The sequence below is a fragment of the Oncorhynchus kisutch genome, linkage group LG26, assembly GCF_002021735.2.
Source record: "Oncorhynchus kisutch isolate 150728-3 linkage group LG26, Okis_V2, whole genome shotgun sequence".
Lineage (NCBI taxonomy): Eukaryota > Metazoa > Chordata > Actinopteri > Salmoniformes > Salmonidae > Oncorhynchus > Oncorhynchus kisutch.
The window spans coordinates 12,508,697-12,530,376 of NC_034199.2; the positions used below are offsets into that span (position 1 = coordinate 12,508,697).

The 21,680-nt window shown below is 40.8% G+C and overlaps 1 protein-coding gene across 4 annotated transcripts in view; it reads left to right on the plus strand.

The window, feature by feature from the left end:
* The first annotated feature begins 2,726 nt into the window (after positions 1-2,726).
* LOC109870837 (sodium-driven chloride bicarbonate exchanger) overlaps positions 2,727-21,680 on the plus strand; it is a 54,592-nt gene continuing 35,638 nt past the window's right edge. For 2 of the 4 annotated variants that reach the window (XR_002252223.2, XM_031805897.1), the window contains exon 1: positions 19,923-20,134. Coding sequence is in view for 3 of the 4 variants with exons in the window: in XM_031805897.1 (XP_031661757.1) it covers positions 20,078-20,134 (57 nt within the window). In the remaining variant the exon portion in view is untranslated. Of the gene's footprint in view, positions 3,191-19,922; positions 20,135-21,680 lie in introns of those variants that run through there. The other 2 variants (XM_031805898.1, XM_020461491.2) reach the window with 2 other exon arrangements.

A 21,680-nucleotide genomic window follows, 5' to 3' on the forward strand; every position in this document is an offset into this window, starting at 1 on the left:
CATTCTTTATCTCCACAGTAAACAGTGCACATCCAAAGCACATCCACAATTGTATTACCCTGGAAAACTTTGGGAAACCTTTGGATACTGGTTTTGATGTAAAATAGTCTGTTACATTAATACGCTTACATAGAAAATGATGCAGGGACTATACAAACCGTCTCTGTTACTCAGGACATGTAGGCCTCCATACTGCATCTTTACCACTGCTACCTTGTGGCTATCACAATGCATTGCATGTTCAATCGTGTACTTATTCAGTATATTTTTAGCTAGACAATACAAACACAAGTCATAATTGAGTTATATGAGGACTATTTCGCTATGCTAGGCATTCTCAAATAAAGTGTCACTGTTCACAATGACTGTTGACCAATATTCTTGTCTAAATTACGCAACACTATCTCAGTGTATCTTATTGATGCTGTTCCATTCATATACACCAGAGGGCATCAAGTACTTTCCCAAATATGAGAATGGTTGAGGTGTATCAGTCAAAACAGCATCAACTTCGCAAGTTGACTGAATGATTGTATTGATATATGTTATATCATGCCAAGCAGCAGGCATTGTGCCAAGCAAGGAGTGATGGTATTTGTGGTGGACGGTAAGCTCTTTCTGAGGAGGACATGGGATTGGTACAGAGAATAAATGACGTGTTGCGTAGACTGGGAGCACAGTGACACCTAAGGGAGGGCAATGTGGGCTTCCCCTTTGATGCTCGTTGATGCTGAGAGCCAAGGGAGAGCTGCTGCCATGGCTTTTGAACCATGGCCAAGTTGGACACGGAATTTGGATGGAGGGAGCATGGCCCAGTAGTGAGTGGGTGTGGCCAGTCTGAGTCATGTGATGTCCTAGCTTGGTAACCTTCAGGGCCTGTCTTCATAAAAGGGGGTCTCAGAGTAGGAGTGCTGATCTATGATCGGATTCCCTCTGTCCGTGTAATTTGAATCAATTATGATAATAAACGACAAAACATTGCCCCTGTTTCTTATAGTATTTTTTGGGTGAAGTTGAAGCTCATTTACTGCATTTCTATACAATTTAAAAAAACTTTTAAATACTATTTGGTAAACAGCAAAAACAACCAAAAATGAACCCAGCTGTAGTTTCATTCACCACAGTCGATGTACAAACACATATAGCCATACAAATCTAATGTTATACCCCTGAAAGCTGAATAATTCGCACTGACATGTAGCATCAGCGACTCTTCAGTCCATTGTAATGATGAATTGCATAAAATCATCAACTCTTTTACATAGATATCTCTTTTCTAAAATGACATAGTGTTCACATTTGTATTCCTAGGCATTACTAATCAAGCTCTGCACAGAAAGACGTCAATAGAGCACACAGAGGATCGTATGATCACATTCACATGAATTATTAGAATATTACTTATGATTCTGTATTAATATCAGTGACGTAGTGGTAAGAAAAAGGTGGGTAATGGGAGAACTATAAACTCCAGTGGGTGATCGAGATAAGACAAACAACCACCGATATAAATGACATTTGTACAACTATATTGTTTGCCATTTAATCTAGGCCTATAGGGAAGATAGGCCATGTGGAGATGTTCATAATGAAACATATCTTTATCTAATAAAATAAAAAATTGAACTTGTTTGATAAGATTACTATAGATTTTCTCAGGGGACCCCACATGGGGCTCCGACAGCAAGTTTGGGAACCACTATACCACAGGAGGTTGGTGGTACCTTAACTGGGGGAGGACAGGCTCTTGATAATGGCTGGAGCAGAATCAGTGGAATGGTATCAAATACATCAAACACATGGTTTCCATATGTTTGATGCCATTGCATTGACTCCGTTCCAGCCATTATTATAAGCCGTCCTCCCCTCAGCAGCCTCCAATACTGACTGTACTAACATCCCTCTGTCTCCTCTGCTCAATTGCATGCATTGCAGCCTGCCTCAGCCTCACCACTCACTGAGCGCCACATCACTGTCTGTCTCAGTAGCCTACTCTCTGTAAAGCAACGTTATTATGAGAACTTAGTAGCCTATTTCTTGCTCATGTAAAAGTAGGCTCCGTTTAATGTCAGCTCCTTACTCCATTCTTCTAGCTGGCTAAGTAGGCTAGCCAGAGACCTTCAACGTTACTGCAATATAAGTCTCTGCCAGCAGCCACCTTTCCATGACATATATATATATATATTTTTTTTTAAATCTATAACAAAGCGACTATTTACCATTTGTGCACTCATTCTCCGAGAGTAGGTTTTTGGTTGTTATCTGTAGACGCGGCAGGAATCGCAGGGTGGTTTTTAAAAAGGCTTTTTGTCCGGCATCTCGCAAACTCTGCCAGCAGCGTCTCTATTTGCCTACTTGAGCCGACTTCGTGCCGGGGAAGGCTTGTTCGTTTCACGTCTCGGGCCCTCGGTCTGTGCCGCGAGAAGGCGGGTTGGCCGTTTAAGAGAGCGTGGTGAATGTGCTGGTAAAAGGGCACACCCGGAAGTCAAGTGCTGGGGATGCAGGAGAACATAACGAACAAACCCCTGTTGATGATTCCACTCGTTCGCAAAAAGGCAGTTGCGATTAGAATGGTCAGACCAAGAATATAATAAGCGTTCTGTGCTTTGATAAACTCAAGGGGCAACATTTAGATATTGACCCATCATTTATTTTATTTATTGTGTACAATTTTTTAAAATGTATTATAATATACATATATTTTTTGACAGGTGTGCTTATATGTAGTTACGTCCATGTATATGCTCTCTGTTCTAATGCAGTTTGAGTCAATGAGTTGTGTAAAGTTTGTCTCGGGTGTCTTTTAGAATGATACTTTTATCGTAATAAACATCAGCGATATACGGTAGCCTACCAAAATTCTACATTTATGAGAAACTCTCTCGATAATAAATGTGCTCCCAACAATCTATTCTGCGGCGTCACAAAGCAAGAAGGATGCTTATGGTTTGTGTGTATTGATAAAATATTAACTGCGCTCATGTGAGGAATAATGATATCTGCCAAGGCTTCACGACTTCTGCTAAACATGTGACCATAGCGTGCCAGTTCGTGGTTTTCCGTACTGCACTTTTCAGATCTAACACTGGGAATAGTAAAAATAACACCACCATTCCATACTCCGGGAATTAGACTATCGAACATGGACATTAAGGACCAAGGCGCTCAAATGGAGGCGCTACTGCCAACGGTAAGAAGCTACTCTTTCCCATTGCAATACACTGATTAGGCAGACGGTATCTTCTTTGTGGGGCACTCATCTTTAAGATCCAAATATTTGAGGGTGAAAGTAATTTAGATATTTGACAAGTATCACGTTCAATGTACTACAGTGTCATTTTCTAGACGATATCAAAATCAGCGATATCGAACTAATTAGATCAACAGGGAAGCCGGTATAATTGTCATATCCGCTATGATCAACCAACTGCAGTTTTTTAAATATTTTATTTTATTTTTATTTAACCTTTATTTAACTAGGCAAGTCAGTTAAGAACAAATTATTATTTACAATGACGCTAATACCTAGCATAACACATGCCATATTATTTTTACACATCAGACAGTTTCAACCTAATTCACGAATGACTTTTGTAATTTCATGTGAAATGCAATTTGATTTATTTTTGACAACGTTGAATGACGTTCCATTAAGCACCCATTCTATTATAGGCTTCTCATAAATGTAAAATAATAACATCAGTGACTCGATATATTTATCTTCTCCTCAATAGGCTTTATAGACTCATGTATGGATGCTCGTCCCTGCCACGCAAAAAACTACAAATTATGACATAGTAATTCATAATTATGAGAGGAAGACATTATTGTGAGATAGTAAGTCATAATTATGAGATAGTAAGTTGTTATTATGAGAGTCATAATTATGAGATAGTATGCCATTATTTTGAGATAATAAGTCATTATTTGGAGATATGTAAGTCATAATATTATAGTAAGTTGTAAGTGTGTACTAAGTAAGTTAGTCATATGAAAGTACTAGTAAGTAGTAAGATAGGGTGTATATGTGTGTGTGAGAGAGAGATAGAGAGAGTTAGTTTGTGGTGATATTGTTCTATATTAATAAGGGGTTGGAGAGTTTTGTTGACGTGAGTTGGTGCCTGTTTGAAAATCAGGGACTGGTACATCCATTTTTGGACTTTTAAATTATTATTGAAGAATTTAACTTAGAAATGCCTCATGAGCAAACAGTCTTACCCCATCAGAACCCAAAATATAAACTTGTTTAACTCCATTGTTTGTAAACAATGTAATTGTAAACAAACACTGAATATCTTCAAAACATGGTTAAAACTATCATTTTGATCTCATAAATGGTCAGTCCATGCATCCATACAGGGCATTCGGAGAGTATTCAGACTAATTCAGACCCCTTGACCTTTTCCACATTTTGTTATGTTACGGCCTTATTCTAGAATGGATGGGGGAAAACATCCTCCTCAATCTACACACATTACCCCACAATGACAAAGCAAACACAGTTTTTTCAACATTTTAGTAAATGTATTAAAAATAAAACCTGAAATATCACATTTCGAAAGGTATTCAGACCCTTTACTCAGTACTTTGTTGATGCACCTTTGGCAGCGATTACAACCTCAAATTTTCTTGGGTATGACGCTACAAGTTTGGCACACCTGTATTTGGGGAGTTTCTCCCATGAGTTTCTGCATCACTGCACAGCTATTTTCAGGTCTCTCCAGAGATGTTAGATCGGGTTCAAGTCCGGGCTCTGGTTGCGCCACTCAAGGACATTCAGAGACTTGACCCGAAGCCACTCATGCGTTGTCTTGGCTGTGTGCTTCCTGTTGGACGATGAACATTCACCCCAGTCTGAGGTCCAGAGCGCTCTGGAGAAGGTTTTCATCAAGGATTTCTATGTACTTTTCTCTGTTCATCTTTTCCTCGATCCTGACTAGTCTCCCAGTCACTGCCTCTGAAAAACATCCCCATAGCATGATGCTGCCACCACCATTCTTCACTGTAGGGATGGTATTGGCCAGGTGATGAGTGGTGCCTCGTTTCCTCCAGACTTGACACTTGGCATTCAGGCCAAAGATTTCAATCTTAGTTTCATCGGACCAGAGAATCTTGTTTCTCATAGTCTGAGAGTCCTTTTGTCACGAACCCCGCTTCCTGAGTCTGTGTTTGCCTGTGTTTCTGTCCTGGAGTGTGTTTCCGGTGTCCTGGAACGCACCCTGTCTGGTTGCCGGGCAGATTAGCTTGTTGGGAGATCGATGTTCACCTGCACCTGTATCCCATCAGTAATCTGCACACCTGTCCTGATCATCACCTCTCCCCTTCAAAAGCTCTGACCTGACATCCATTCCCTGCCGGATCGTTAACCATGAACAGTATGTTGTGCCATAGTATCAGCCTCAAGTTGGATAGAATTTGTTTTGTTGTTTTGTACGTCTTACTTGCCTTCAACTTACCTCCGTTTGTTCTGTCTTCAGTTACTCACCCGGATCATTTACCCCATTCCCGCCTGGTCATCGGAGGATTCCGCTTCCCCATTGGATCCACCTATTTACTCCCATCAACTCACCACCGCTGCCCGCTACGCCACCTGGATGTATCTACCCACTCACATTCACTTGTAAATAAATACTCACCTTCTTCCTACTCTCCTTGTCCTGGTCTGCTTCTGGGTTCGATTTTGAAGAAACGTGACACCTTTATGTGCTTTTTGTCAAACTCCAAGCGGGCTGTCATGTGCATTTTACTGATGAGTGGCTTCTGTCTGGCTACTCCACCATAAAGGCCTGATTGGTGGAGTGCTGCAGTTATGGTTGACCTGGAAGGTTCTCCCATCTTCACAGAGGAACTTTGGAGCTCTGTCAGAGTGACCATTGGCAGCCAGCTCTAGGAAGAGTCTTGGTGGTTACAAACTTCTTCCATTTAAGAATGATGGAGGCTACAATTCCTTTGACCTCATGGCATGGTTTTTGCTTGGACATGCACTGTCAACTATGGGACCTTATATAGACAATCAATTATCAATTTACCACAGGTGGACTCCAATCAAGTTTAGAAACATCTCAGTTATGATCAATGGAAACAGAATGCACCTGAGCTTAATTTCGAGTCTCATAGCAAATGGTCTGAATACTTATGTAGATAAGGTATTTCTGTTTTCACTTTATCATTGTGGGGCATTGTGTGTAGATTGAGGAAACATTTGTATTTAATCCATTTTAGAATAAAACTGTAATGTAATAAAATGTGGAAAAAGAGAAGGGTTCTGAATACTTTCTGAATGTACTGTATAGGAGAGTCCTTTCGTCTATGTATTTGAGAGTGGTTAGATTTATCCTGTCCCATTCCTCAGCTGTTTACCAAATAAAGTTATGATTTATCATCTCATAATTTACTTACTATCTCATAGATTTTATTGGGTGGCAGGAACGAGCTTCCATACTCATGTAATCTCGAATAGAATATAACAGAGTTCTTTATTTTCTTCTAAGAGTAAATTCCTTGCACAAGGACAAATTATACCACCGGGTTCTAAAATATTAATATAAACATATTTCTAATGAATACATTTGTGAATCTGTAGAAAAAAGCTGACTCTCAACAACAGGCTACCATTTTCAGTGAAGAGTGTAGCTTAGCATTGCAGGCCTGTACACATAGTTGTAATTGCTTCTCCTATGGCAGATGCCATTTAATTTTACATTTGGTAAAAACCAGTGGTGACCTCATGCGCTGAGATTATACAGTATATGAACTCAGGGAAATAGATTGTACAGTATGTTTACACTGACATTCACTGAATCACAGACTCATGAGTGCAACCTATGACCTCATAAGCCTGATGCTAGGGGTTCGTCTCAGGGTGCCTGCCAAGTGCCCTGCTAAAGATCAGAGAGAGCCTTCTTAATACAAATGAGATAAGTGATCAGACAAATTGTATGCGTTCCAATGGCAGCCTATTCCTTTCAGTAAACTACTTTTGACCAGGGCTCATAGGGCTCCCGTCAAAAGTAGTGCACTACGGAATAGGCTGCCATTTGTAACAAATATGTTGTCCCACCTATAGAGACAACCCATTGGGCAAACCATGTCATTTCAACGTGGAAAAGTGGGTAATATTTGGTTGAGACGTTGATTAATGAGATTTCAACCTTCACCGACTCAAAAAGACAGACAGAAGTTTTTTGATTTCCCAGTGTGTTATCACTATGCATTCAACCATATGAAAGCTCAACCAAATTCCAATGGAAAAACAATGTCAGATTTTTGGTTTAGTTGTCATCTAAATGTGTTATCACTGTGCTTTCAACCATTTACATTGCAACAAAGTTCAAATGGGAATACAATGTCAGATATTTGTATTTATACAACTTAATGTGTTATCACTGTGCTTATCTAATAGCACAACCAAATGACCTAGATTGCAGTTGAGATCACATTAAAAGGACATAGTGCAAGTGATCAATGCTGTACAAGATTCTGTGCAGATTATTATAACAATTGTGAATATCTCCTCAGACCTGCAACCTTTGCATCGAATCAAATCAAATTGTATTTGTCACATACACATGTTTACACATGTTTAGCAGATGTTATTGCGGGTGTAGCGAATTGGTTGTGTTTCTAGCTCCAACAGTGCAGTAATATCTAAAAATTCACAACAATACACACAACCTAAAAGTAAAATAATGGAATTAAGGTATATATATATATATATATATATATATATATATATATATATATATATATATATATATATATATATAAAGTGGCATAGACTAAAATGCAATAGAATAGAATACAGTATATACATGTGAGATGAGTAAAGCAAAAACATGTAAACATTATTAGAGTAACTAGTGTTCCATTATTTAAGTGGCCAGTGATTTCAAGTCTATGTATATGGGGCAGCAGCCTCCAAGGTACAGGGTTACGTAACTGGGTGTAAGCTGTCTAGTGATGGCTATTTAACAGTCGGACGGCCTTGAGACAGAAGCTGTTTTTCAACCTCTCGGGCCCAGCTTTGATGCACCTGTACTGACCTCACCTTCTGGATGATAGCGGGGTGAACAGGCAGTGGCTCGGGTGGTTGATGTCCTTGATGATCTTTTGGCCTTCCTGGGACATTTGGTGCTGTAGCTGTCCTGGAGGGCAGGTAGTTTGTCCCTGGTGATGCGTTGGGCAGACCGCGCCACCCTCTGGAGAGCTCCGTGGTTGCGGGCGGTGCAGGTGCAGTACCAGGCGGTGATACAGCCTGACAGGATGCTCTCAATTGAGCATCTGTAAAAGTTTTTGAGGGTTTTAGGTGCCAAGCCAATTTTCTTCAGCCTCCTGAGGTTGAAGAGGCGCTGTTATGCCTTCTTCTCCACACTGTCTGTGTGGGTGGACCATTTCAGATTGTCAGTGATGGGTACGCCAAGGAACTTGAAGCTTTCCACCTTCTCCACTGCGGTCCCGTCCATGTGGATAGGAGCGTGCTCCCTCTGCTGTTTCCTGAAGTCCACAATCAGCTCCTTTGTTTTGTTAACATGCTATCTTGAACATGCACACTTTCTATGATTACACAAGAAAACATTTATAGTTACTGTAGGCTAACCTCAAAATGTGGCCATGGATGTGTTATTTATTTTAAGGTTGAATAAATATGGTTACATTAGTTTGTAAGATAGGCTATTTATTGTATTAAAAAAAAAAAAAATTGAATTGTGTTTGGTTGACAGCTTAACAAAATATCAACATTTAAAGGATATCTAATACTTGGAAGGTTTCATCTTAGCCACTGGCTTAATCCTATTCTTTCACTTTTATTTTTGGTTTAGTTGGAATCCAACATATAATTAAATATCTTTTAAATGTTGTTAATTGATTGCGTTGTCAAACAAACACAATCCAATATTACCTTTGTAACACATCCATGGCCACTTTTGCAATACAGTAAATAGCCGATTAACTTGTTGACAGATAACACATTATGTTAACAAGTTAATATGTTATTTACTCTATTGCCAAAGGGATATTGAATTGTGTTTGGTTGTCAATGCAACCAAATATCAACATTTGAAGGAGATATATCTGTGCCACTGACTTAGTCTGGCTTTAATTCCAGTTTGTCTACAAATGAATAATTGATATGTTGGATTCATGCCTCCATCTGAACCAAGAATCAAAGTAAAGAATAGGACTAAATCAAATCAACCTTAATGTAAAGTGCATTTAATGTTTGATTTGATTTGATTTAGTCTTGTTCTTTACTTTGATTGTTTGTTGAGATGGAGACGTACATCCAACATATCATTTATTCATTTGTAGGCAAACTGGAATTAAAGCCAGACTAAGTCAGTGGCACATGTCTCCATCTCAACCAAACATCTAAGTTAAAGAATATCACTCAATCTAATCAAATCAAATCAAATGAATTGCACTTTGATTTGATTTAGTCCTATTCTTTAACTTAGATTTTTGGTTGAGATGGAGACGTGAATCCAACATATTAATGACTAACATTTTAATTCAACCAAAGCTTGAAACCTTAGGCCTATACATTTATGTATTGTCTATTTTTAGTTGAACCCTGGGTTGAATTGAAATGGAAGCTGTTGATGACTTTGTAAATGCTATACTATATAGGCCTAAATAGTCTCATTGATGAAATTTGATTTATATAGTATGGTTACATTTCATTTGCACTGTTATACCTACCCTCTGGAATGACTTCGAATAAATGTAGGTCTTAAGACATCTCTCAATAATCACTCTCAAGATAACACATTGGTAGTAGTCAGTGAGTACGTTTACATGCACAGTAATAATTAGATATTATACTGATTTTGGCAGTAGGCAGATTACACAATAGTCATGTAAACACCTTAAAACATCTGTTTTTCTGCAAAATCTCAAATTATTAGGACACCTAATCGGCATTCCAGCGGTGTATTTGATCTGTGGATGTGCTAGCACCAGCCGAGCGGGCCTCCCTCTTTAGCGCAAGCGAAGTGAGTTCGGAACAACTGAATCTATGTGTCTTATAAGCAGTTTTCACATACAAACTTGTATGTCTGAACTCAGAATCAAATATCTTTCCCAAAAATAGTGGTGTAGAAGAGAGTTTATTCTGATTAGCGATTTTCTGCATTTATGGGATTGCCATCAGGTAGCCTGATTTCAGATGTGTTCGTGTAAACAGGATTATTAGGGACATTGATCTTTTTGTAAAGCATGTAACCATTTGAATCTAAATATTACATTAATCTGACTATCCACAATAATCTCTTTATTGTGTGCCTGTAACCGTACACAGTGACAAATATAAACGCTAAGCAGGGCTTGGTTGAAACCTTTGGTGGGAGAACAACTGAATAGCTGTAGATAGAGCAACACTCCATAGGAGGTGCTGCCCAGCCTATATATATTTTTTTCAAATAGTGGGAATAAGGTTGAAAATCTGACTTAGTTTAAAAGGTACAAATTCAACATATTTTATACCGGGTTTGTCTATGTTGAAAAGAGGTTACAATGATGACATAATCCTGTGGTTGAAATTCCACCCTCAAACAAAAGTTTTTGTTGATGACGTTTTCCAAACAGGTTTTTTATTTTATTTTTACGTTTGATGACTTTTTGATGACAATGTATTTTCCATGTAGATTCCACGTCACAATACGTCAACAAATTACACTAAAACAACGTTGATTCAACCAGTTTGATTCCAGTGGTTATAGACAGTCATCCATCCCTTCGAGTGCACTTTAGGCCAAGGGTGTCTGTAACCAGGAATAAAACTATATTCGACATTTGCCTGTGGACAAAGTTAACATATCTTGCACTGCACATAACTGTTAAAGTATTTTGGTTGGCTGCATTGGTGGGTGATGGAATGGCCATTTCTAGCTTTTTTGGGGCCCTAAGTGAGATTTGGTTGGGGATCCCCGCCACCTCACGGGCAAAACATTTTAGAGGAGTGGCGAGAAACTTTTACAGCTTTAAATATAATATCCTGCAATTCTAGACATTTTGGCCTTCAGCCGTACAGAAAACCACCGAGCCGCAGACTGTTCACACCGTTAACATCCAGAAGGCGAGGTCAGTACAGGTGCATCTGTCACGAATTCCGCCGAAGTCGGCCCTTCTCCTTGTTCGGGTGGTGTTCGGCGGTCGACGTCACCGGCTTTCTAGTCACCACCGATCCATGTTTCAGTTTCGTTTTGTTTTGTCTAAATGTCTGTTCTCTCCGTGATTGTTGGTGTCTTTAGTGGCTGTTGATTGTGCTAGTGTGTATGTATGTTCCTATTTGGAATTTTGCTTGACTTTTTGAGTAAACTCAGTTGTGTTGCTCAAAACCTGTGTCCTGCGCCTGACTCCGCTACATCTCTGCACCCAATCGCTGACAGCATCAAAGCTGGGACAGAGAGACTGAAAAACAGCTTCTAACTTAAGACCATCAGACTGGTAAATAGCCATCGCTAACCCGGTTACGTAACCCTGCACCTTAGAGGCTGCTGCCCTGTATACATAGACTTGGAATCACTGGCCACCTTAATAATGGAACACTAGTCACTTTAATAATGTTTAAATAATGTTTACATACCGCTTTACTCATCTCGTATGTGTATACTGTATTCTATTCTACTGTATTTTAGTCAATGCCACTCTGACATTGCTCAATCGAATATTTATATATTTCTTAATTCCGTTATTTTACTTTTAGATTTGTTTGAATGGTTGTAAATCTTTTTTAGATACTACTGCACTGTTTCTCTACACCCACAATAACATCTGCTAAATATGTGTATGTCACCAATACAATTTGATTGTAATTTGATTTGAAATGTTGCAGTTTTAAAGCAGATTTTCTGCAATTCTACTCTTTTTTCCCCCTATGGGACAGAGAGACAACTTTGCAGTTTTAAAGCAGATTTCCTGCAGTTCATCACATTTTGCTATGACTTATGCCATGTTCATATGAGGTCAGGGCCCCAATTCGGCCATGATTACTACAAGGTGTAGATAGCTGGCTAGACTAACCTACCTAGCAATCTATTAAATGTTAGCTGACATGGGTTAATTACATGACTTTCAGTGACTGACATAACAAAAGGAAGGCTGCTCATGCACTACCAAATCTCGAAATTGCGCGTTGTGTAGCCTATTCTACTATCCAAACTAACAGTAAGTTTAGACCCAGACTGACTTCATAGTGGTCTTAAGCTGCTTATGTTGCTTATGCCTCGAAACGGCACTGGATGATGGGCTTCCTAAGAGCATATCCAGCAACTGCACAGGCCTCTGATGTCAACCTCATTTTAGCATGTCTCTGAGTGCTTCTGGAAGGAAGGATGCAATTAACATTTTTAAAACTAGTCCAGATGAAATTAAAAATAGAATTTTGATGCACTTCCGGCATCTCTGCTGCTCTAATCACTTCCGAAGAGATTTGTTTTCATTATCCATTTGCTGTTGACAGTAAAGCAGCTTTTTATATAACCCCCAAAATACAATCCTCTTCATAGACTGCATTGACTGGTGTGATGACTGACAGGAGGACGACTGGTGGACGAGGCTGTTCTGTTCTGTTCCTGTGCGTAATGCGTACCAATTTCAGTCATTTAGGTGTGGGGAAATAAAATAATGTATAACTTTCTCTAGATCAGTGACTGAAATAAAAGACTTGACTTTACCTATATTTTTTAGATGATAAAAGCAGGACTGGACAACCTTCTTAACATGCAGATGGAGGTTTAGGTCAGGATCCAACATTTGAATGCTCTTTAGGTTGTTTTGAGCCATGTGGAATGATGAGTACAGTAATCTCTGCTTACAGCACTATACGATATTCCTGACTCTATTCTCTGTGCACAAAATGTTGATGTGCTCATTATCCAATCAGACCTCACACTTCATCAGCAATTTGATTTAGATCAGATTTACTTCCTTGCCTGTTGTTTACAGAAATGTAATTTACGTGCAGAAAATGCCCCGTGTTAAAAATCCACAACAAAAAGATGAGATATAAAGATTTAAAAGATACATACAAAGAATTCATGAAGATGACAACTTATTTTATGTGACATCCCACGAGGCACACAACGTCTAGTTTTGATTTACATTTGGTTGAGTTGTCAACTAGGGTGAATTCAACGTGAAATCAACAAAACCTTTCACCACGCCATTGGATTTAGGTTAAAAGTCAGGTGAAAAAAAGTCTAAATTCCCTTACGATAATGACTTTTTGCAAATCCAATCAGTTTTCCACATTGATTCAATGTCATCACATTGAATTGTCTTGTTGAAATGTCGTGGAAACAACATTGATTCAGCCAGTTTCTGCCCAGAGGGATATGTCTTCATGTATTGCCCACATGGCTTTGCTGTATTCACTGCATTCATATATCAGACTCATATTCAGAGGCATCATCGTCATAAATATTGGATATTCTTTCATTATATTCTAGTCCAGTAGTTGCTGAAAGCTATATAGTACACAGTGCCTTTGGAAAGTATTCAGGCCCCTTGATTTTTTTCCACATTTTGTTATGTTACAGCCTTATTCTAAAATGGATTAATTCGTTTAAAAAAAATTGTTTTGCAAATGTATTCAAAATAAATAACAGAAATATGTTATTTACATAAGTATTCAGATGCTTTGCTATGAAACTCGAAATTGAGCTCAGGCACATCCTGTTTCCATTAATCATCCTTTAGATGTTTCTACAACTTGATTGTCCACCAAGGTCCCACAGTTGACAGTTCATGTCCAATCATAAACCAAGCCATGAGGTCGAAGGAATTGCCCGTAGAGCTCCGAGACAGGATTGTGTAGAGGCACAGTTTCGGGGAAGAGTACCAAAATATTTCTGCAGCACTGAAGGTCCCCAAGAACAAAGTGGCCTCCATCATTCTTAAATGGAAGAAGTTTGGAACCACCAAGACTCTTCCTAGAACTGTCCACCCAGCCAAACTGAGCAATTGGGGGAGAAGGACCTTGGTCAGGGAGGTGACCAAGAACCCAATGGTCACTCTGACAACTCTAGAATTCCTCTGTGGAGATGGGAGAGACCTCCAGAAGGACAACCATCTCAGCAGAACTCCACCAATCAGGCCTTTATGGTAGAGTGGCCAGACAGAAGCTACTCCTCAGTAAAAGGCACATGACAGCCTGCTAGGCACATAAAGCCTCTCAGACCATTACAAACAAGATTATTTTGTCTGATGAAACCAAGATTAAACTCTTTGGCCTGAATGCCAAGCATCACATCTGGAGGAAACCTGGCTCCATCCCTACGGTGAAGCAGGGTGGTGGCAGCATCATGCTGTGGGGATGTTTTTCAGCAGCAGGGACTCTTAGACTAGTCAGGATCAAGGCAAAGATGAACGGAGGAAAGTACAGAGAGATCCTTGATGGCAACCTGCTCCAGAGCACTCTGGACCTCAGACTGGGGAGAATATTCACCTTCTAGCAGGACAATGACCCTAAGCACACAGCCAAGACAACGCAGGAGTGGCTTTTAAGGGACAAATCTCTGAATGTCCTTGAGTGGCCCAGCCAGAGCCCGGACTTAAACACGATCCAACATCTCTGGAGAGACCTGAAAATAGAAGAATGGGATAAACTCCCCAAATACAGGTGTGCCAAGCTTTTAGAGTCATATCGAAGCAGAGTTGATGCTGTAATTGCTGCCAAAGGTGCTTCAACAAAGTACTGAGTAAAGCATCTGAATACTTATGTATGTAAATGTAATATTTCAGTTTTTTCTTTTCAATAAAGAGCAAAAATGTCGATTAACCTGCTTTTGCTTTGTCATTAAAATGTATTATGGTAGCTTCACTCCCATTCCCCAGACGCTCTCATTTGTTAACTTCTGTAACTGTAAAAGTCTTGGTTTCATGCATGTTAACATTAGAAGCCTCCTCCCTAAATTTGTTTTATTCACTGCTTTAGCACACTCTGCCAACCCGAATGTCCTAGCCATGTCTGAGTCCTGGCTTAGGAAGGCCACCAAAAATCCTGAAATGTCCATCCCTAACTATAACATTTGCCGATAAGATAGAACTGCCAAAGGGGGCAGAGTTGCAATCTACTGAGACATGCTTAACACTCCGGCCGCCCTACAATCTAAACTAGATGCCCTCAATCTCTCACAAATTATCAAGGAACCTACCAGGTACAACCCCAAATCCATAACCATGGGCACTCTCTTAGATATCATCCTGACCAACTTGCCCTCTAAATACACCTCTGCTGTCTTCAACCTGGATCTCAGCGATCATTGCCTCATTGCCTGCACGCGTAATGGGTCTACAGTGAAACGACCACCCCTCATCACTGTCAAACGCTCCCTAAAACACGAGCAGGCATTTCTAATCGACCTGGCCCGGTTATCCCGGAAGGATATTGACCTCATCCCGTTAGTAGAGGATGCCTGGTTGCTCTTTAAAAGGGCTTTCTTCTCCATCTTAAATAAGTATTCCCCATTTAAAAAATGTAGAACTAAGAACAGATATAGCCCTTGGTTCACCCCAGACTTGACTGCCTGTGGTGGTCTGCATTAGCATTGAATAACCCCCGCGATATGTAACTTTTTAGGGAAGTCAGGAACCAATATACTCAGTCAGTTAGGAAAGCTAAGGCTAGCTTTTTCAAACACAAATTTGCATCCTGTAGGACTAATTCCCAAAGGTTTTGGGACACTAAATTCCATGGAGAATAAGAGCACCTCCTCCCAGCTGCCCACTGCACTGAGGATAGGAAACATTGTCACCATCGATAAATCTACGATAATTGATCATTTCAATAAGCATTTTTCTACGGCTGGCCATGCTTTCCACTTGGCTACCCCTACCCCGGCCAATCTCAGCACCCCCTGTAGCAACTTGCCCAAGCACCCCCGCTTCTCCTTCACCCAAATCCAGACAGCTGATCTGAAAGAGCTAAAAAATATGGACCCCTACAAATCAGCTGGGCTAGACAATCTGGACCCTCTCTTTCTAAAATGATCTGCCAAAATTGTTGCAACCCCTATTACTAGCCTGTTCAATCTCTCTTTCATATCGTCTGAGATCCCCAAAGATTAGAAAGCTGCCGCGGTCATCCCCCTCTTCAAAGGGGGTGACACTCTAGAGCCAAACTGTCATAGACCTATATCCATCCTGCCCAGCCTTTCTAAAATCTTTGAAAGTCAAGTTAACAAACCGATCACAGACCACTTCTAATCCCACCGGACCTTCTCCACTATGCAATCTGGTTTCCGAGCTGGTCATGGGTGCACCTCAGCCACGCTCAAGGTCCTAAACGATATCATAACCGTCATTGATGAAAGCCAGTACTGTGCAGCCGTCTTCATCGACCTGGCCAAGGCTTTCGACTCTGTCAATCACCGCACTCTTATCGTCAGACTCAATAGCCTTGGCATCTCAAGTGACTGCCTCGCCTGGTTCACCAACTACTTCTCCGTCAGTGTGTCAAATGGGAGGGCCTGTTGGCCGGACCTCTGGCAGTCTCTATGGGGGTGCCACAGGGTTCAATTCTCGGGCCGACTCTTTTCTCTGTATATATCAATGATGTCGCTCTTGCTGCTGGTGATTATCTGATCCACCTCTACACAGATGACACCATTCTGTATACATCTGGCCCTTCTTTGGACACCCTAACCCAAACCTCCAAACGAGCTTCAATGCCATACAACACTCCTTCCGAGGCCTCCAACTGCTTTTAAATGCAAGTAAAACTAAATGCATGCTCTTCAACCGATTGCTGCCAGCACCCTCCCGCCCGACTAGCATCACTACTCTGGACGGCTCTGACTTAGAATATGTGGACAACTACAAATACCTAGGTGTCTGGTTAGACTGTAAACTCTCCTTCCAGACTCACATTAAGCATCTCCTATCCAAAATTAAATCTAGAATCGGCTTCCTATTTCGCAAACAAAGCCTCCTTCACTCATACCCTCGTAAAACTGACCATCCTACCGATCCTTGACTTCGGGCGATATTATTTACAAAATAGCCTCCAACACCCTCCTCAACAAACTGGATGTAGTCTATCACAGTGGCATCTGTTTTGTTACTAAAGCCCCTATACTACCCACCACTGCGACCTGTACACTCTCGTTGGCTGGCCAAACCCACTGGCTCTAGGTCATCTATAAGTTTATGCTAGGTAATGCCCAGCCTTATCTCAGCTCACTGGTCACCATAACAACACCCACAGGTAGCACGCGCTCCAGCAGATATATTTCACTGGTCATCCCCAAAGCCAACACTTCCTTTGGCTGCCATGCCTTCCAGTTCTCTGCTGCCAATGACCGGAATAAATTGCAAAAATCACTGAAGCTGGAGTCTTATATCTCCCTCTCTAACTTTAAGCATCAGCTACCATAGCAGCTTACCGATTACTGTATCTGTACACAGCCCATCTGTAAATCGCACAACCAACTACTTACCCTCTTGCACTCCAGTATCTCTACTTGCACATCATCATCTGTACATCCATTATTACAGTGTTAATGCTAAATTGTAAGTATTTTGCATCTATGGCCTATTTATTGCCTACCTCCCTACTCTTCTACGTTTGCACACACTGTACATAGATTTTTCTATTGTGTTATTGACTGTACGTTTGTTTATGTGCAACTCTGTGTTTGATTTTGTCGCACTGCTTTGCTTTATCTTGGCTAGGTCTCAGTTGAAAAGGAGAACTTGTTCTCAACTGGCCTACCTGGTTAAATAAAGGTGAAAAATAAAAATAAAAATATTGTGTGTAGATTGATGAAGGAAATTTTTTTTAAAATACATTTTAGAATAAAGCTGTAACGTAACAAAATGTGGAAAAAGTCAAAGGGTCTGAATACTTTCCTAATGCACTGTATATGTTGGCTTCCCCCTGAGAAGTATTTGGCCTAAACCTGTCATCTCAACCCTGTTGAGAAGTACTGGTGGCTCAAACAGATGTGATTGATGAACCATATGGCATAGAACAGTATCATGCCAGTAATGCGCCCCACTAGACATGTGGAGGCCTTTGCTCTCCAAAAGGCTCACTCCATCTGCGTCCCAAATGGCACCCAATTCCCTTTATACTACTTTTGACCAGGGCTTTGATCAAAAGTAGTGTATTATGTAGAGATTATGTAGAGATTATATCCTTATAATCTGCACTCTTTACTCTTCTGTAAACTGGCCATCTCTGTATGTCCGTCGCAAGACCCACTGGTTGATGCTTATTTATAAAACCCTCTTTCAACACCCGTTCTGCCAGTCACATTCTGTTAAAGGTCCCCAAAGCACACGCATCCCTGGGTCGCTTGTCTTTTCAGTTTGCAGCAGCTAGCTATTGGAACGAGCTGCAACCAAACACTGAAACTGGACAGTTTTATCTCCATCTCTTCATTCTAAGACTCAATCATGGACACTCTTACTGACAGTTGTGGCTGCTTCGCATGATGTATTGTTGTCTCTACCTTCTTGCCCCTTGTGCTGTTGTCTGTGCCCAATAATGTTTGTTCCCTGTTTTGTACTGCTACCACGTTGTGCTGCTGCCATGTTGTGTTGCTACTATGCTGTGTTGTCATGTTGCTATTTTGTTGTCTTTAGGTCTCTCTTTATGTAGTGTTGTGTTGTCTCTCTTGTTGTGATGTGTGTTTTGTCGTATATTTTTATTTAATTTATTTGTATTTTTAATCCCAGCCCCCGTCCCCGCAGGAGGCCTTTTGCCTTTTGGTAGAGCGTCATTGTAAATGAGAATTTGTTCTTAACTCACTTGCCTAAAATTTTTTAAATGTAAAAATACTGATGAGCAGCACAAGTTCTGCCCTACACAGTTTACCATTTCTGCTTTTGTAATTGTTATGTTTCATGAACTGCCATGGACTTGCTTGCCTAAGAAATGCTTATAATGACAATACTGTTCATTCAGGTGTCAACACCTGGACACAAGTTAGTTCTCAGAAGCATTTTTTATGTGCTTGAAAAAGCATTTTTATTTCTGTTCACTGGTCTCTCTATCAAAGTACATCCTTATGTGTCTCTAAAATAGATTCATAAAATCAATGCTAAACAATTGAATTATCTCAGTGTCAGTGACATTGTTGTGTTTGTTCAAACTGGCATTGATACACAAACGAACATTGTTCAATATGTAAATGCTGGTACTGGTAGGCAATGCATCACGTAAAGGTCCAATGCAGCTGTTTTTATCTCAATATCAAATTATTTCTGGGTAACAATGAAGTAGCTTACTATGATTGTTTTCAATTGAAATGGTCAAAAATAAACAAAAATAGCTTCTTAGCAAAGAGACATTTCTCAAGCAAGAATTTAGCTAGGGCTGTCTGGGAGTGGTTTGAGTGGGAGGAGAAAAACTGAACATTTGCTGTTATTGGCAGAGGTTTGGAACACAACTCCCTCCCACCAAAACTGGCGGAAGTTTCAGGCAGTCTTTTCAAACAGCTCTTACACTAAAAAGGCATTATCATATTATTCCAACCTCATAGTGTAGAAATATAAAACATACGTTTTTGACTGCACTGGGCCTTTAAAATAATGAACTTACACTGTATGGAAGGGTTTTAGTTGAGTGCGTTGGGGTGATAGCTCCCCATCTTTTGTATTGCCTCATGGTTTACCTGAGCTCCAGTCTGCAGAGAGAGAGAGAGAGAGAGAGAGATAGAGAGAGAACAAGGTCAGGCCAGAGTGGCTAGGCTAACAGGTCAAGGCGGTGCGGAGTGGTGCAGCGATGGCAAGCTGCTACAACAGGGGCTTTACTCTGAAAGCCATACAAAAAGAGGGAAACAATGGCTTAGCACTAGCTATCTCCCTCTTAGAGAAGAGTCTGGACACCAGTGATGTCATTGTTGTAATCTCATGCAGGATTGGTTGATAAATGGTTGCTCAGTTGTTAAAGTCAACAGAGGGAGTGAGTGTGCATTTGTAAGGCTGTTCCTGTCATCGTGAGAAGGTAGACTGCCTTGCAGAGTGTGTGCCTGTCCCGGCAGCAGAGGCACACAGGTACTACGGAGCTCAGCTCAGCCTCCTGACCTCGGCTCAGCAGCACTCCTAAGTACAAGAGGACACCATTAAGGATATGTTCATGCATTCTGCTGGAGGCTTGGGTCCTAAAAGTCGTTTTTATTCTTTAAAGGTATAACTGTGCTCTGTTTACTCTGTAATGGTGTGACTATGCTCTGCTCTCTGTTCTGCTCTGTGTTTTGGAGGATGTTCTTCGCCAGATGTTCTTAAGGCTATCTAAGGTTAAAGTGTGTGTGTGTGTGTGTGTGGTGCTGATGTTTCCTGTTAATGCTAAAAGCCTTTTAGATATATCTGTACAACTCAGTGTCAAACAGCTTCACTTTATCATGCTTGCAGTATCCTGTGCTTTAATGACATCTGGGCAAAGTTAACACAGCGAAGTATACTATTTGAACGGTGTAACGTTAATAGCGGAGTGAACACTGTATCGAAGGGTACAGTAAGTACACCTCTCAGAGATAGGAGAAGATAGAGGAGAGATAGAGGGCAGCCAGGGGGCCGAGGTGGGAGAGATAGGAAAGATAGCCTGTCCTGCTGATGTCAGCCATTGATCCTTGGGATACAGGAGAGGAGATGAGTGCACCTATATTAATTCTGCACCAGCAAAGGCAAAGCCTGCTTGCCATTTTGTATTACAGAGCCTGTAGGGATGATATGTTTTTGGATGTCCTTTGTGATTCTTATAGAGGTGCCAACTTTGTTGCGGGAAAAGTGAATGGAGGTTGAAGGACTGTATTCTATGTATTATGTACTTTGTGTTCTATGCAAAGCTGAGCTCATCTGAGCAGTAGATGCCAATCTTGGGTCAGTTTAGCATTTCCCACCCACTAATGGTTAAGGTTAGGATTGGGGGAAGGGAAGCTGAACCAAGATCTGTACCTATGGGAAACTTCACCCCGGAGCCATCTGAGCACGGTGTTGTTGTCATTACGAGGCTGCTGGTGCTATTGCTGCCAGAGTGAACATTGCCATCTGCACGGATCAGACCCCAAATTATGTCTGCCTCATCCAATTAAATCACTTGGGCTGCCCCCACTAATCCCACACAGTACTCTGCTCTTAAATATGCCTTTTGCCTTTGAGTGCACAGCGCTCCCACAGTGAGAGTTAGGCCAACACTATTCCACATCACCACCCTTTCTATTTTCATCACCGCTGTTCATGTACTGTGGCCTGCTGATCTCTGGTCATCTTTTTTCTCTCTCTTGTCATTCATTCCTACAGTATGTCATGCTGCTGCTGTATGCTCGATGTCATTCTCATTGGGAGTGTTGGATGTGGTGTTGGATGTAGTCACTATCAAGTCGAATCAAATCAAATGCATTTATAAAGCCCTTCTTACATCAGCTGATATCTCAATGTGCTGTACTGAAACCCAGCCTAAAACCCCCCAAAACAGCCTAGCAATGCAGGTGTAGAAGCACACATGTAGTGTTGGATGGAGTGTTGGATGTCACACCAGGTTAGCCAGAAACCCCACATAGAGAGGTGTTGTAGTTTGGGGGTAAAATAGGTCACAAGCCATTGCTTCCTAAAACACACTACATGAACACTTTACACGCGCAACAATACACGCCTTGGCCTACTATATTGTACAGACAGCGTAGAACGCTACCCACGACAAACATGAACACTTCCGGATGCACACAGACAAAACT